We start from the raw sequence: 15642 nt of genomic DNA, 5'->3' as shown, positions 1-15642 counted from the left end.
TGACATGGTCCTTATTTTGTGACTTATGTCAACTATCTTTTTCCAAGGAAGCCCCTTCCCTCCTGCCCTGCCTCTGAGCTTAAACCCAGCTACAGCGACTGTTTCTTGTGGGTGTAGCTCAGGCATCTTTTGGAGGAATATTATTCCCAGTGGGCGGTGGCCACACCCTGAGTGTCACGACTCCAGGGCACTAGTAGTCAGCACCGCTGCATGGCCCTGCAACCCTGGGCCCCGCTGGGCTCTGACGGAGGTGACCAGCACCTTAGTAGCCGGAATAAGTGTGGAAACGAAAGGAATGCTGTCCACCTCATAAACAACCACATCCAAAAGGTTTATTCCTGTATCACAAGCCCCACCAACCAAACTCCCAAGTCATTTTTTATTAAGCTCTTATTAAATCACCCACATAAATATATATAATAAATACAAAAACAGAAAGGATTTTTTAAAAAGTCTTTGGTATATAGAGCTTTCTCCTCTTCCTATTTCCCCCCTCCTTCCCTGGGTTCCAAGAACATTTCTTCACTTTCACATTGTTTCCTTGGGTACAAAAATAGCCCAGAAGTCAACTGTGCTAGAACCCCTGCCGGGGCCAACAGTCCCCCAGGGGCGCAGCGCCCTGGCCCTGACAGCGGCCCCGGGGAGGCCGGGCTGGGACTCACACGTAGTCGTTCAGCCGGTACCCGCTATACGAGGCCGAGGTCGCCGAGGGGGCCCGGTTGTCCTTGTAGGCGGCCGGTGGCCGGTACTCGGGCGCGGTGGCGGCGGCGGTGGCCGTGGCGGCCCTGGGCTGGGCCGGGTAGGGCCGGTAGGGTGCTTCGTCCTGACACGACAGGCAGAGCAAGGTGCCGCCGATGAGCGACAGGGACGAGGAGATGAAGCCGAGGTACAGGGCCTGGCCGAGCTCGAACTTCATGCCGCTGGGCAGCAGCGGGTTGTAGAAGTTCTGCACCACGTCGTTGGTGGTCCAGGAGACGGCCACCATGCAGAGGAGGCCGGCCAGGATGAAGAGCGCGCCGCCCAGCGCGGCGAACGTGGCCTTGGCGGCCGTGCCCTTGGCGCAGCGCGTGCACTTCATGCCCACGACGGCCGCGGCGCAGGCGGCGCCCGACAGCAGGCAGGAGATGACCATGAGCGCGCGCGCCGCCTGCAGGTCGCGGGGCAGCGCCAGCAGGGAGCGGTAGATCTGGCACTGGTAGATGCCCGTGCTGTGCCACACGCACTCCATCCACAGTCCCTTCAGGTAGGACACGGCCGTCAGGATGTTGGTGCCCACGTGCGCCGTGCGCCGCCAGTGCGGCAGGATGGTGGTGATGAGCGTGCCCACCATGCCCAGGAAGCTGAGCAGGAAGCCCAGCAGCTGCACGGCCGTGCTGGCCATGGCCGGCCACCTGCTAGGCCAGCCGGGTGGCTGCCTGCGCCCCGGGGATCGCGCTCCTCAGGCGCCGGCGGGAGGCCTAATGAAGCCGGAGAGGTGGGGGCGGGGAGAGAAAGGAAACGGGTTAAAGATTATCTCGATGCACTTATTTCTGTCCCCGACAGCGAATTTTCAATAGGTGGTTGGTATGACAATTAGCATAGTCTAAGAAATGGTTCCTGAGAACTCACTGGGCGGGAGCATAGCTGCTCTCCCTGGAAACTGAAGGGATGACAGCAGGAATCTGACCTCAGAGAAGGGCACTCCCGAGCCTCCATTCCTGGATTCTCTGAGCACTGACTGGCCACCTGCTGGAAGTCCTACCTCATGTCTACCCTCAAGCCCTTCTACGGCATTTGACTCTCACGTCCTGTGTTCCACCAGTAACCAGTAAGAACAGTTGTTAAACCAGCAAATGTAATTCACACCGTGGAATGACAAGTGCTAAGGTGTGTGCTGCTTGCGACTTAGTGGCCTTGGGCTGTCATCAGGGTGAAGTGTTCTCTGAAGTGGGTGACTTCCTCACTCTGGGGCTCAAGGAGGGACAGGTTTAACTTCATAGGCAGACGAGACACTGTCTTCAGAATCATGGAGCTGAATGTGACCTAGAGATTGCTAACTGATGCCAGTGGCAGAAATTACCAAGGTCACCAGCTCCTTAGGAGCTGCGGCCAGGACCAGAGGCCAGCATCCCTCTCCTCTGGCACAGGCCTCCGTTCACACCACGCTGCCCTGTTCATCCCAGCCTGTGATGAGTGAGGACCTTCAGAGGGTGGCTTTGTTATAAAATAGAGACTGCCACCTGGCTTTCAGAGATAGGGGAATGTGGAGCCATGTCAAAGGTTTTCAAAAAATTCTAAGCATAGCAAAATCCAGAACACTTTTTGGGGGTAAGGACATAGCACACAGATAGTGCCAGGCATATAGGGGACACTCAGGAAATATTGAAGGAAGGAAGGAAGGGGAAGGAGAGTTGGAGAGAGGAAAAGGGGGAGGGAGGGAGGGAGGGAGGGGCAGTGGGAATCTCCCGGTGGACACCACTAGCTCTTCTCCCCTGCTTGGGGCCTGGTAACCAGCAAAAGACAGAGAATCAGGAGTCCTGGGCCCTGGCAGTGCCCTCACCCCTGGGCAACTTGGGGCTTATCTCTAGGGTTCAGCTTCCTTTTTTTAAATTTTTATTTATTTATTCTTTTTCTTTTGAGACAGAGTCTCACTCTGTTGCCCAGACTGGAGTGCAGTGGCGTCATCATAGCTCACAGCAACCTCAAACTCCTGGGCTCAAGCTTCCTGCCTCAGCCTCCCGAGTAGATGGGACTACAGGTGTGCACCACCTCACCTGGCTAATTTTTCTATTTTTTGTAGAGACAGGGGTCTCACTCTTGCTCAGGCTAGTCTTGAATTCCTGGGCTCAAATGATCCTCCCACCTCGGCCTCCTAAAGTGCTAACATTGCAGGCATGAACCACTGCACCTTTTTAATATGAGGGAGTCAGACTTCACTCAGGGCCCTAAAGTGATTTCTGGTTCTGAAGGGAGAAGAGGGAAGCATCTCTACTGACAATGTCACGTCAGTGTCCCCAAACCGGCAAGAATTCAGTAGGCAAAACCTGTTTCTTTCTTCTTCTTCAGAGCAGAGGAATGCGCTGCATTTAAGCAGTGGAGACTACGGGCTGGGACAGAGGGGCTGCAGGGCATCTCCTAGGCGACAGGGACACGTGCTGGCCAGGGACCATCTGTGGGGTTCCACAGCTCTCTGGCTTTAATCCTGGGGTGTTAAGGAATCCCCTACTAGATGTAAATCAGCTTGTTCCCAACAACCTAATGAGGCAGCGGCTGTTACCGTCCCTGTTTTACGCATGGAGAAACCAGGGATGCGCAGGGCGACAGTTCTGTGCCTGGCGGAGAGTACTGTCCTTGGTTTCATTCCTCCTTTACACACTCCCTGCCTCAACTAAATAGGACCGAAGTTAGCATGAGGGCTTCAGGTGAGATCAACAACAGATTTTGGGGAGCAGAATGTCCTCCCCAAAGATGTCCCAGAAGAGTGGCCTCAGTCTTTTTGCAGTGGTTTAGGTAGCCAGGGTGACCAACTGTCTTGCTTTGCTGGGTCTGAAGGGTTGCCCAGGACAGGGGACTTTCAGTGCTAAAACTGAGACAGTTCCCATCAAAGCAGGACTGTTGGCCCCTGCAAGCATCCAGATCAATGAAGAGTCTCAGATGCCTCCTGGCCCTACCTGCAGGCCGTCGGCCATGCAGGCTGTCCCTGGTCCATGTATTCAGCACTTCTCACATCTCTCACTTGTCAAGGTCAACCATTAAGTCTACTGATCCTAAAGAATGTGGCATTAAAAACTAAGCCTGGTTTGACCCCGTTAGGCAAGGCAAGTGGACCAGAAGTTTATTGGAGGTCTAAATATTTATGGAGAGCAATGATGGCTAATTTTAGAAACTATTAGGTTGCTATTTTTAAACTTGTGCTATACGGGTTTGCTAATTTAAGGAGTGTTAATGAGCCCCCAACTCCCAGACAGGAGCTCCCCACCCCTTTCTCCTGTGGTTACCAGCAGCTGCTACTGGCGTTAGGTAATAATTCAACCTCCCAGCAACCACTTTTCACTTTGGGGCCATTTGTTGGAAAAACAACTTTAACTGAACGCATCTCCCTGGAAACCACATAAAACTCTTCCCTGATGCTCTGGAAGGGCCCCACCCTGCGGGGCTGTTTGTATAGGAAGGAACTGGTCCCAGCCTGACCTCCCAGGAGGATGAGCGTGTGCCGGGCTGAACTGGCTGTTCACCTAAGAGCTACCCTTTCCCTGCAGATGCATGTGTGCACGTGGAAACATCTGCTTGAGAGATACGGGTCCAAAACAAATATGATTCCAAGCATCAAGTTCCAAAAAGTTCTTGACCGGCTGGGTGGGCGGGGCAGAGTCTAACAAGATGACATGTTCCAGGAATAAATACTGGGTCTTGCATTTGGGTCCACAAAGCCCAAAAAGCACAACCCTGGGTGGGTAGCACGTGGCTTAGCAGCAGGCGTGAGCCGGATCGAGGGCGGGGTTTCCCAGTGCCTGCGTCTTGGAATGCTGCATTTGCAGGATGTCTTATACCGAGGACGTCAATGTCAAGTATGTTTGAGAGCAGCTGGGTAACTAGGACTTCTCAAAGATGGTAATATGCAAATGTGCATCGTGACCCTCCCAGAAAAGGTCTCATGTGCAGCATTTGCTAAACTTATTTGACTAGAGACATCTCCCCACCCCTTTCCCCAAAGAAGAACAACTTGCAGGAACCTCACTTTGGCAAAATCACTTGGACTTAGAGTCCCTTGAAAGTTTAATGGAGGCCATGGTGAGATAGAGTTGCTAAAAAAAAAAAAAAAAAGGAGAAGATGATTTGATTTTCGGGAGGGCTAGCAGGAAGCCTTGCTTAGTCCCCAGCAGAGAGTACCAGAAACAAGGGGCTGTAAAGTGCTGTGAAAATCTGTGAAGGGCAGTTGTGGAGACACCAGAGCCACGGTCGGCCCCTCACACCAGCTCTGGTCTTAGGAGCCGCAGCCCTGAAAGGTGAGGGTTTTCATTTTCTCCGTATGAACTTTTCTGTTGTCTCCTTCCTCCGTTGTCTGTGAGCTACATTTTCTTTTAAAGAAAATTTTTTAAAAAAGCCAAAGGCAGGAACCTACGGCACACACTGGGGTTCCCTCGACTTGCTCACCTCCCAGCCTGTCTGCACCCCAGCTGTGTCAACGTCAGAGTTGTGGCTTCAATTTAAACGCCATTTCAACAGCGGTGGCCAGTGGGGAAGCCTGGCCGGGAATAAGGGGCAGAGGTGTCGTCTGCCAGTCCCGGCTCATGCGTCTTGACTGGCCGGTGTCCTTCCCTGGGCGTGTCTGTTTCATCCTTCGCCCCATCCGTCTCCGGAAACCCTTTCTAGGCCCTGCAAGGCCCGTGCTTGGGCCTCCTCCCACCCGGGCTTCTTGGAGGGCTGCAGGGGTGGGTAGCGGATGTTCGAGTCCCAGGCTTTCCTGGTCCCTCCACAGTCTCACCTTTGCTACCTGCGGCTGTCACTTCACCCCTCGCAAAGTCGGCCTGAGCTATGAAGGCTTTCCTACAGACACGCATCGCTGTGTGGGCCTTTCCCAGCCACACTGGGGAAGAAAATGCCAGGCCCAGGCGGCCGAGGTGCCAGCTGTAGGCGGGGAGGGGGGCCTGAGCCAGGCGTGGTGGAAGTTTCTTTACCCAGAACCACCCGGGCTCTGCTGTCCCAGTGGAGAGTTGGAGGATTTGGCCATTTGTGCCTCATCTCAGCTTTTCCTGCCGTGTAGTCTGAGTGGAGTTAGAGCTGTTTGGGAGAGAACTATCGCTCCCGTGTCTGCCCCAGATGCTCCTGGCACGGTGTTGGGTCTGTTATAGAGACAGCTTACACCTTGATTTGCTTCCACTAACTTTATTAGAGAAAAATGAAGAGCTGCCTTTAAATGAACTCAGTCATTGGCCCTTGAATGTTGCTTCAACTTTGATGTTCAGCAATTTCAGGAAACGTCTGGTTCAAAACCCCGAATGTGGTCCCTGTCCCCTCAACTGAATGGCCTCTTCGGTATTAACTATCACAAAGCGCTCGAATTTGGGAGGTAAGAATAGACTCAAGGGAGATTTGGATTCATCTAAATGAGATGTATTAGCAAAACTACCCAACACTAAAAAAGAAAATAACTTTTGTGCTATTATATATCTAAATGAAATAACTTCAACTAGTATTTCCTAAGGACATGTTGGACACTGTGTTTCTTATTAATACACACAGCAAATGAACCTCTTTCCTAGAAGCTTAGGTACACTTCCGAGGTGCTATTTTAGCGCATCCTCTTACGCAAATATATAAGAATTATGAGAAAGTAATCAAGTAATACCTTGGAAAAACTATTTGATATTCATTTAGGATGGGCCGTACTGTGGGTTTTTTGGCTTTAAAAATGAAGTTTCCTTCCTTGCTATTCCAAACTCTCTGTAACTTCCCTTGAGTTATTTTTCAAACTGGCAGGCTGCTATATTTTAAATTTATGAGGACTTTCCATGCCATCCACACAGCCTTTCACGCAGTCTTCCCAGGAGAGGCAGAGACAGGAAAATTATATGACTAGAACTTATTACTATCATGCTAATTACTATCTTGCTATTGTTATTGAGGAAAACCAGTGTGAAATATGTTACTCCAAATCATACAGAAACGACAAGTTCTAGATTAAATTCCCCCCTTCTCTTTTGGACGAATAAAGAAAAATCTATTTTTCATAACAAGAATTGGTTTTGGTCAAAGTTCATGTTAACACAAATGAAAACCATGGTATGTGGTTAAATGTTTGCAGAGGTCATTTTCAACTCAGTGAGATTGAACCATCTATTAATGTACTGAATATTACAAACTTAGGTCACCATGACCACAAAAATTCTAGACCCTTTCCCAGGAGGCATTATCTCTCAGCTCACCAAATTTCATTAGAATTCATTAAAAATGAAATAGATCAACATTTTAAAATGAAATGATTGAATTTCATTTAGTAAAATACATCACTGCCTTTTCATGACTGTTTTTCCCTGACAAGATAGGTGTGTAGGTTTGCTGTGTTATACCCATCTAAAAACCTGCCATATAAGAAAAAATATTAGAAAGGCAAAAAATCCCCAGGAGGACGTAAGGATATTTTCTAAAGACTTAAATGGTATTAGATGACTAATTGTTTAGTGTTCCGTGCGAAAGCTTTATATATCGGATGCCATGGATTGAACTGTGTCCCCCAAAAGAGATAGGTTGAAGTCCTCACCCAGAAGACCTCAGAGTGTGAGCTTATTTGGAAACAGTGTCACTGCAGATGTGATTAGTTAAGATGAAGTCACACTGGAGTGGGGTGGGCCCCTGAACCAATAAGCCTGGTGTCCTTACAAGATGGCCGCATGAAGACAGAGAGATACGGTGAGAGATGGAGGCAGGCGGTGGAGTGACACGTCTATAAGCCAAGAAACACCAAGGATGCCGGCAGCTGCTGGGAGCTGGAGAGAGCCCTGGACCAGAGTCCCCCTCAGCCCTCAGAAGAAACCAACTCTGCTGACACCTTGATTTCAGGCCTCTACAACTGTGACAGAATATATTCCTGTTGTTTTGAGCCACCCAGTTTGTGGGCACTTTGCTATGGCAGCCCCGGGAACCTTCAACAGTGACCTAGCTGAACGCAACACAGAGAGTGTTAGAAAAAAACCACTCATGTCTGCATAGGAGAAGTGGATCCCCTTCCAGAACAGGCATTGAGCATGATCTGGTGGCTTCACCTTTGTCACTGAAAAAAATAAAGCAGTGGTTAGCTTCAGGTTCCAAAGTGTGGAGGACAAAATCCAAGGAGCAGATGGAGAACATGGAGAAGGAAGAATCTGGAAAGGCCCGTGTAGATCTGAAAAGTCAAGAGCAAACACTGTCCATAGTAAGTAACCCAGACAGTAAGCAAATGACTCAGCTTCTCCAGATTTAAAAAGCGTGTGACTGCACTTGGCCCACAAAGAATGTGGGGGCTCATTTTTCTAGTTTGCATGCGGTGGGCTGGTTTGCACCCAGACTGGTGACTGAGCTTTTCAGGCTGCTTGTCTGATTTTCTTAAAATCAACATGCCTTGGTTTCATAGACCATAAAAACCCAAATTTGGGGTGCAGGCCAGGTTTGGATAAAGTGACTCCGAAGGCCCGTGAGGCTTTACCTTGGAAATTCAGTGGAGCTCAGCGAGGCCTCACTTTACTGAGGACTTACATCGAAACAGAAAAACAAGAAACCCCAAAACAAGCAATAGAACATTGTCACAGTGGGCTGGAAACCTCCATGAGTAAGACAATTATTCTATGAATTTTGTAAGTCTCTGAAAATTATTTATTTGAGCATTGAACTGGGAATATATTGCAGTGGTTAAAATGTGGTGTCAAATGAAAACATAAGGCTAAGATTTACTAATGCCAAACAAAATATTATGAAACATGAATGTCTAAAGGTCATTCTCGGTGCTGGGACAACTGGATGGCCACATGCAGAAGAATGAAACAGGATCCATATCTCTCACCACTCACAAAAATTAATTCAAGATGAATAAAAGACATAAATGTTAGTCATGAAACCGTAAGAATTCTAGAATATAATGTTGGAAAAACTCTTCTAGATATCAGCCTAGGCAAAGAATTTATGAAGAAGACCCCAGTGGCAATCGCGGCAACAACAATAAATAAATGGGACTTGATTAAATTAAAAAGCTCTGCACAGCCAAGGAAATAATCAAGAATGCAAATAGACAACCTACAGAATGGGAGAAAATATTTACAAGCTATACATCTGATAAAGGGCTAATAACCAGAATCTACAAAGACTCAAGCGAAACAGCAAGAAAAGAAATTAAACAACCTTGTTAAAAAGTGGGCAAAAGACATGAACAGAAGCTTTTCAAAAGAAGATAGACTAATGGCCAATAAACATATGAAACAAACTCTCAAAGTCAGTAACCATCAGGGAAATGCAAATTAAAACCACAATGTGATATCACCTTACCCCAGTTAGAATGACTTTTATTAAAAAGTTGAAAAACAATAGATGTTGGCATGGATGCAAAGAGAAAGGAAATTTTTAATGTTTTGTAGATGCAGAGTCTCACTATATTGCCCAGGCTGGTCCCATCATTTATTTAATTCTTAAACAAATCTCAACTTTCATGCTGTCATCCTTATTTACAGATGGGGAAATTGAGGCTTAGAGCGGTTAAAGTAACATGTCCAAGGTCACATCTGGGCTGAATCAGGGAGACCAACTAGGAGGCTCCTGTAATCATCCAGGTCCAAGATGCTGGGAGACTGGGCAGGGTGGTGGTGATAAAGGTGGGTGCTGAGAAGAGGTCAGTTTCTAGATACATTTGGAAGGTGAGGCTGGCAAGATTTGCTGATGGTTTAGCTGTAGGGTGTGACAGACAGGTGCCCAAGATTATTGTCTTAGGCAACTGGAAGAATGGAGTTGCCATTTACTGAAAGAGTGAAGAGGATGGGAGGTGTGAGGGTCTGGGTTTGGAGGGTGTGATGGTCAATTTTATGTGTCAATTGGCTGGGCTATAGGCTGCCCAGTTATGTGGTCAAACATTATTTGTTGTGTTTTATGAGGTTAGTTTTTGGATAAGATTAATATTTGAGTCAGTAGACTTTGAGTAAAGCAGATTGCCCTCCCTAATGTGGGTGGGTCTCGCCCAATCAGTTGAAGGCCTGAATAGAACAAAAAGGCTGAGTCTTAGTCCAGGTTGCCATCACCAAATACCATAGACTTGGCGGCTTAAGCTACAGAATGTATTTTGTCAAAATTCTGGAGGCTGGAAAGTCCAAGATCAAGGTTCTGGCTGATTTGGATCCTGGTAAGGACGCATGTGACCTCATCTTTGTGTGTGAGCAGAGAGAAATCTTTCTTTTTTCCTTTTCTTATAAGGCTACTAATCCCATCATGAAGGCCTCACCCTCATGACCTCATCTAACCCTAATTACATCCCAAAGGCCCCGTCTCCAAATACTATTAATATTATATTGGGAGCTAGGGCTTCCATATATGAATTTTGGGAGGATACAAACATTCAGTCCATAACATCTGTCCTCCCCTAGCAAGAAAGATTTCTCCAGCAGATTGTCTTTGGGCTTTATTTGCAACATCAGCCCTCCCCGGTTCTACAGCAGACTGCCTTCCCACTGGGGCCGCAGCATTGTGTCTCCTGGGTCTCTGGCCTGCTGGCCCACCCTGCAGATTTTGGACTTGCCAGTCCCCACAATCACGTCAGCCAATTCCTCATAATGTCTCTTTCTCTGTATATGCACAGCCTATTGGTTCTGTTTCTCTGGGGGACCCTGACAAATGCAGAGGATGCAGGGCAGACACAGGGAGTTTTGTTCTGGACGTGTTGGTTTGGAGGTGACTGTGCCCAACCAGCTGAGGATAAGCACGGTTGGATAAGTAAGTGCAGAGTTCAGGGACTCCACAGCACGGAGATGGGGTTGGAAGCCGTGAGACTAGATGGAGGCCCCTAGGGAGTGAGTGTGGACAGAGAAGAGCAGGGCCCTGGGGGCTGACCCAGGAGCCCTCCCCGCCGCAGATGGGGCCTGAGGAGGAGGCAGCCATGGGGTATAAGGCGTGGCCGGGAGTTAGGAATCAACCCAGAGGAGGCTGGTGGGTTAGGACGGGGCTCCGCGTTGGAGAGAGCAAGTGATTGGATGAATCAAGTCATCTGAGCATTGAGCAATGGTCATTGGATTTAGCCACGTGAAGGAAACCGGAGATTTGGGTGAGTGAGGTTTGATGGAGTGACTGGAGTGGGCTCAAGAGAGAATTGGGACAGAGGGACGGCAGAGAATGAGCCCAGGGAACTCTTTCAAGGACCTGGACCCTGAAAGGGAACCAGAAAATGAGGCAAGAGTTGTAGGACAGGGTCCAGGGCCTGTAGAATTCAGGGTATCTGTCAACTCGGATAGGAAAACAAGTAACATCTTTTATTTCACCGACAACTAGCACTTCCCTCAACCATGAGCAGAGGCAGCCGCCTCCAGCGGTTTGATTCGTGCCCATGACTTAACCAGCAATAGAAATCACTGACGATTTGCGTCACATCGCAGGTGGCGCAGATACCCGGAAAGAGCATTTGCTGTTATCACTATTTCAAATGGTGGCTATAAAACCCCTGCTAGATCCCGTCATGTGACAAATTACTGTGGAAGCCCACATATTCCTATGGACAGAATTGCTTTAAACTAGTCTGGGGACTGTATTTCAATATGATGGGCTTCCTTTGTCATCCCGTATGTTGTTTTATACATTTGAAAGCATTGTGCTGAGAAGAGATACACAGACTTCACCAGATTTGCCAGAGGAATCCAAGGCAGAACAAATAACCCCCCAAACAATGAAACCAAAATAGTTAGGACTCTCTGCCAGTGGGTGTGTTTTGTTTTGTTGTTGTTTTGAAGATGACCTTGAAGCATGTTTCATGCCTCTGGAAATGATTTGGTGAGAACGGAAGCATCGATGATGTTGAAGAGATGTCCCTAAGCAGGGCAGCAGGGCCTGGTGCCCACGTGGCGAGACCAGCCCAGACCGGAAGGCACACAGCTCGTTCCACAATGGCGGCAGGTGGGTACAGGGGCCTGGGGACGTGGGCATTAGTGGATGTTCTCAGATTGCTCAATTTTCTCAGACAAATAGGAAGCAAGATGATGTCTTGAGGAGGAAGATGGGGAGGAGGTGCTGGAGGTCTGAGCGCAGGGGAGCGGGCCACGGTCATCCAGGAGAATGAGGGCAGGACCGGACGAGGACAAGCGGGCCGGGGCTGGTCAGTGCCCAGTGCCATGTGGGCAAGTGGTCCTGCCGGTTCCCCAACGCCACCTCACCAGACAGCCTTCTCCGGTGCTGGTGGCTGCTCTGCATGGGTCCCCAGGGGACAGAGGGCTGGACTGGACTCTGAGGGTTTTTCTAAAGGAAAATGAAGGCAGAGGAGGCAAGGGAGATGAGCATTTGCACAAAGGAGTGAGTGCAAAGCTGGGAAGGAGGGAAATGAGGACACAAAGGGGGCGAGGACGGTGCTCAGGTGGTGGGATCAGGGACAGCAGGTTCCAGGAGGCTGGAGGACATTGGGCCACTCCCCGGGAGGAGTGAGCTGCAAGACAGGAGACAGTGTGGTCAGGAGACTGATGGCAAGTGTAGAGCGAGATACGGGTGGGGAGGACCCCAGGAGGTGGAAGAAAGGCAGGGAGGAGAGGAATGGAAGCGCTCAGCACAACTCGCCACCCAGCCGTTTCAGCCATTGCGGGAGAGGTCACGTGTCCCCTCCCCTCAGTGGGGACAAGAGAACCAGGGCCAGAGAGAGAAACAGAGGCGTGCACGCCTCCCAAGTCCTCTTCCTGCTTATGCGGGAATAATGATCTCAACTCCCAGCCTCAGTCTTTGTTCTGCCTTTGTGCCTTCGCTCGCAGGACTGCCCCGTGGAACACATCTTGTTCCCAGAACTTAACCTTCAACGTCTATTGTCACACGCCATCCACGTTCCAGCCACCCGACACCCTAATGAGGAACGGCAGCTTTCCATTATGACGACAGGGTTTAAGACAGTCCTGGGGGTGGGGAGGGTATACCTGCGCCGAGCAGAGAAAGGCACATGCTGCATAACTCACACGTGTGACCTGAGATAGCTGGACAGAGGAAATCAGCTGCGGTTTCCTTACTTTTCTGTTCTTCTCTTTCACTCACCCTTGTGGGGTGCGTCCAGCGTGGGAAGGGCCCTCCCAGCCTGGGGGCTCCTCTGCTCTGGTTTCACCCCTCAGCTCCCCCAGCTCTGTGTATTCCAGAAACGTAACCGGATTCACGGGCTTCACTGAGCATCCCTGGGGTGCTTTAAACAGATCCTGGTGTGCTGGTCACCCCCAGAGAGTCTGATTCATTGATTGGGGTGGGGTCCTCGAGTGGGAACTTCTGAGCCCCCCTCCCCCACCAGGTGACTGGGAGGTGCAGACAGGGTTGAGAAGCACGGTCTTGGTCTTAACTGATGGGACGTTTAAAAGTCCTATCAGGAGATTCAGAGTTTGAAACTGTTTAGCAAAGAGTTATAGTACAAATGTCTTTCCTCTGGGTCGGCCTGCTGACAGCGGGCTCTCTCTGGGCTCTCCTGAGATGGGGACAATTGTGCCCCGCCTGTCCCCTGAATATTGTCTGATCTACCCTAGCTTTGGTTCTCACATTTCCTCCCCGTCCCGCTCCCACCTCCTAGCGCCCCATGGAAACCTGTTCTTGCCGCCCGAGTCCTGGTCCTGGGACCCCAGCCCCTCGTGGGCACTCAGCCTCCCTCATGTGTTAATTAATCTTGGCCGGGAGGTTATCCACAGACGTTTACATTTTCACAAATGACCCCTGAAAAGAAAACTCCTCCTGGCCCTGTTGCCAGAGAACAATCACAGCGGTAAGAACGTGACTGGATCAGTCCTCGGGGAAGCCAGGGATGCTTTGATGTCTGTATTTTTAAAACGTCTAAGAAGTTTAGAGTTAATTGGAATTCATTAAGTGGGTCAGGTATGAGATTTCAGATTGCAGAAGTCCTCCTGAAAGCAAAGGGCCTTGCCAATAAAGTAGCGCACAGCGGTTGCTGCTTAGCCTTCAGACACAGGTACACGGCGACAAGGTCATGCGAGTTCTCTGCAGAGTGCTGGGCGCTGTAGGCTACCTTTGCCTGCTCTCCGGGCTGGCTACGTAATCTGCAGAACCCGGTGCAAAGTGAAAACGCAGGGCCCCTTGTTCAAAAATTACGAAGAATTTTACGATGGTGACCGCAGTGAAACAACCAAGTGCCAAGACCCTCCGAGCTCGGGGCCCCGTGTGAAGCTGGCCCTGCCTGTTACGGCGTACCAGGAACTGGACCCTGGGGTTTACCTGCCTTAACCCGATGAGTACGTCTAGTTAGGATGTGGAAAGGAACAGGAGACACTCTCTCGGTGTTCAGTAGAATGCAAATATACGGTTTCCTACGTTTATCTTTTCTTCATTTAAGTATAGCCCAGATGCCTCTGTGAATACCTGCCAAGGAGGAGCCTTTCGGACACAAAGCCCTTGCTGGTCTCTCGTGCGCAGAAGTGGCTGCCGGTGCGAACAGACCTGGTGTCCTACACCTCGGGGTTCCTTTGTCTCTTGCTCCAGGGGAGCTGTAGGCGCACGTGTGCACTTCCAAGTCCAGAGGCGGATGGACAGCCACCTCTGGGTGGCTGCTTCTCTGCCCAAGAGACTCAGCTTAAGGCCTCCCCGACCCTGGCTGCCCCCCTGACTGCCCTGGGAGTGAAGCAGATGAGGCAAGTGAATGAGTCTCAGCTTTTCCCGTCTTTTTTTTTCAGAGTCACCCAACAGGTAGCGATGAGGGGGCTCTCTGGGCTCAGGCCCTGGGACCCTCCCAGCAAATGCCGCACAGTGGCAAATGCCCTGCGTGATGTTGCTGTTGGCTGCCCAGCAAAAAGCCCGTGGCCCTGGCAGCCGCTCGTCCCGCAAACAGTGTGAGTGAGGATAATGCAGATCAGCTGGAAGGAGGAATGTCTGGGTATGAAAGTGCCGGGAATCACGCCTGTACTGGCAAGGCTGGCCATCTGCACTTTCAAAAGACACTGGTACAAGCCTTAAAAACAGACCTTTAGACTCCTTATTCTGTGTAATGGAAGATCTTTTCTGATATAAGCAAGAAAAAGATTATTATTATTTTTTTTTTTTTTAGAGACAGGGTCTTGCTGTGTTGTCTAGGCTGGGGTGCAGTAGCATGATCATAGCTCACTGCAGCCTCAAACTCCTGGGTTCAAGGGCTCCTCCTGCCTCCCAAGTAGCTGCTATTACAGGCACACACCACCACACTCAGATAATTTTGAAATATTTTTGTAAAGACAAGGTCTTGCCATGTTGCCCGGGCTGGTCTTGAACTCCTGGCTTCAAGCAATCCTCCCATCTCAGCTTCCCAAAGTGCTGGGATTAACAGGTGTGAGCCACCTCACCCAGCCAGAAAATAGTTTTTAAGAACATAAATGGACATACTCAATCTTTATCTAAAGAAACTGGAAAACAGAGGAAATATTTATTAGTGACATTTTTATAGCACTGAAGAATCTGTTTCTCCCTTTTTATAGATATCGCTACAACTGCCTTAAGCATTGAGCCCATTATACAGATGAGTAAACAAAGCACAGTAAGCAAGAGATTTGCGAGTCAGGTGGAGCCAGATAAGGATAGAGGCTGGTGCTGAGTAATTGTGGATACGTGACTCATCTCGCTGTCCACGTCGGAACAGCTCCCTTCCAGAGCCGTCTGGAAGATGTTAAGATATTATACATAAAAACCTACAAGCCCTTACAGGACAGCGGCAAATGCAAGGTGTGTGCTACTGTTTTATCGTCTTTACAGATAAGTCTGTCCTGACTCCGGTGAACCGACCAGAGACACAGGCTCGAGCACTGCGCTGGGAGAATGCCACGATGGGGCTGTCCTCCGGTGTCCCAAGACTCCAAAACTAAACCCAGGGATTAAGAGATTTTTGGCCTTGAAAAATTCAGGAATTAAATCTTTTGGTGGGAACATACAGCCCAAAGCCAGCACCCCGAGTGGCTCCAGGGTTTGGGGACCCTCTCGGGGCACTAATCCAGGTTCCCTTTCTACTTTGCC

At 49.7% G+C, this 15642-nt stretch overlaps 1 protein-coding gene across 2 annotated transcripts in view; it reads right to left on the bottom strand.

Moving 5' to 3' along the window:
• Positions 1-211: 211 nt before the first annotated feature.
• The window catches only part of CLDN14 (claudin 14), a 38576-nt gene continuing 23145 nt past the window's right edge, over positions 212-15642 (bottom strand). For both annotated transcript variants that reach the window (XM_069474960.1, XM_069474959.1), the window contains exon 2: positions 212-1457. In XM_069474960.1, the coding sequence (XP_069331061.1) occupies positions 659-1381 (723 nt within the window). In that variant the 5' untranslated portion in view covers positions 1382-1457 and the 3' untranslated portion in view covers positions 212-658. The remainder of the gene's footprint in view (positions 1458-15642) is intronic.

This window comes from Eulemur rufifrons, chromosome 7 (genome assembly GCF_041146395.1).
Source record: "Eulemur rufifrons isolate Redbay chromosome 7, OSU_ERuf_1, whole genome shotgun sequence".
Lineage (NCBI taxonomy): Eukaryota > Metazoa > Chordata > Mammalia > Primates > Lemuridae > Eulemur > Eulemur rufifrons.
This window is presented reverse-complemented; position numbering and strand designations above follow the sequence as displayed.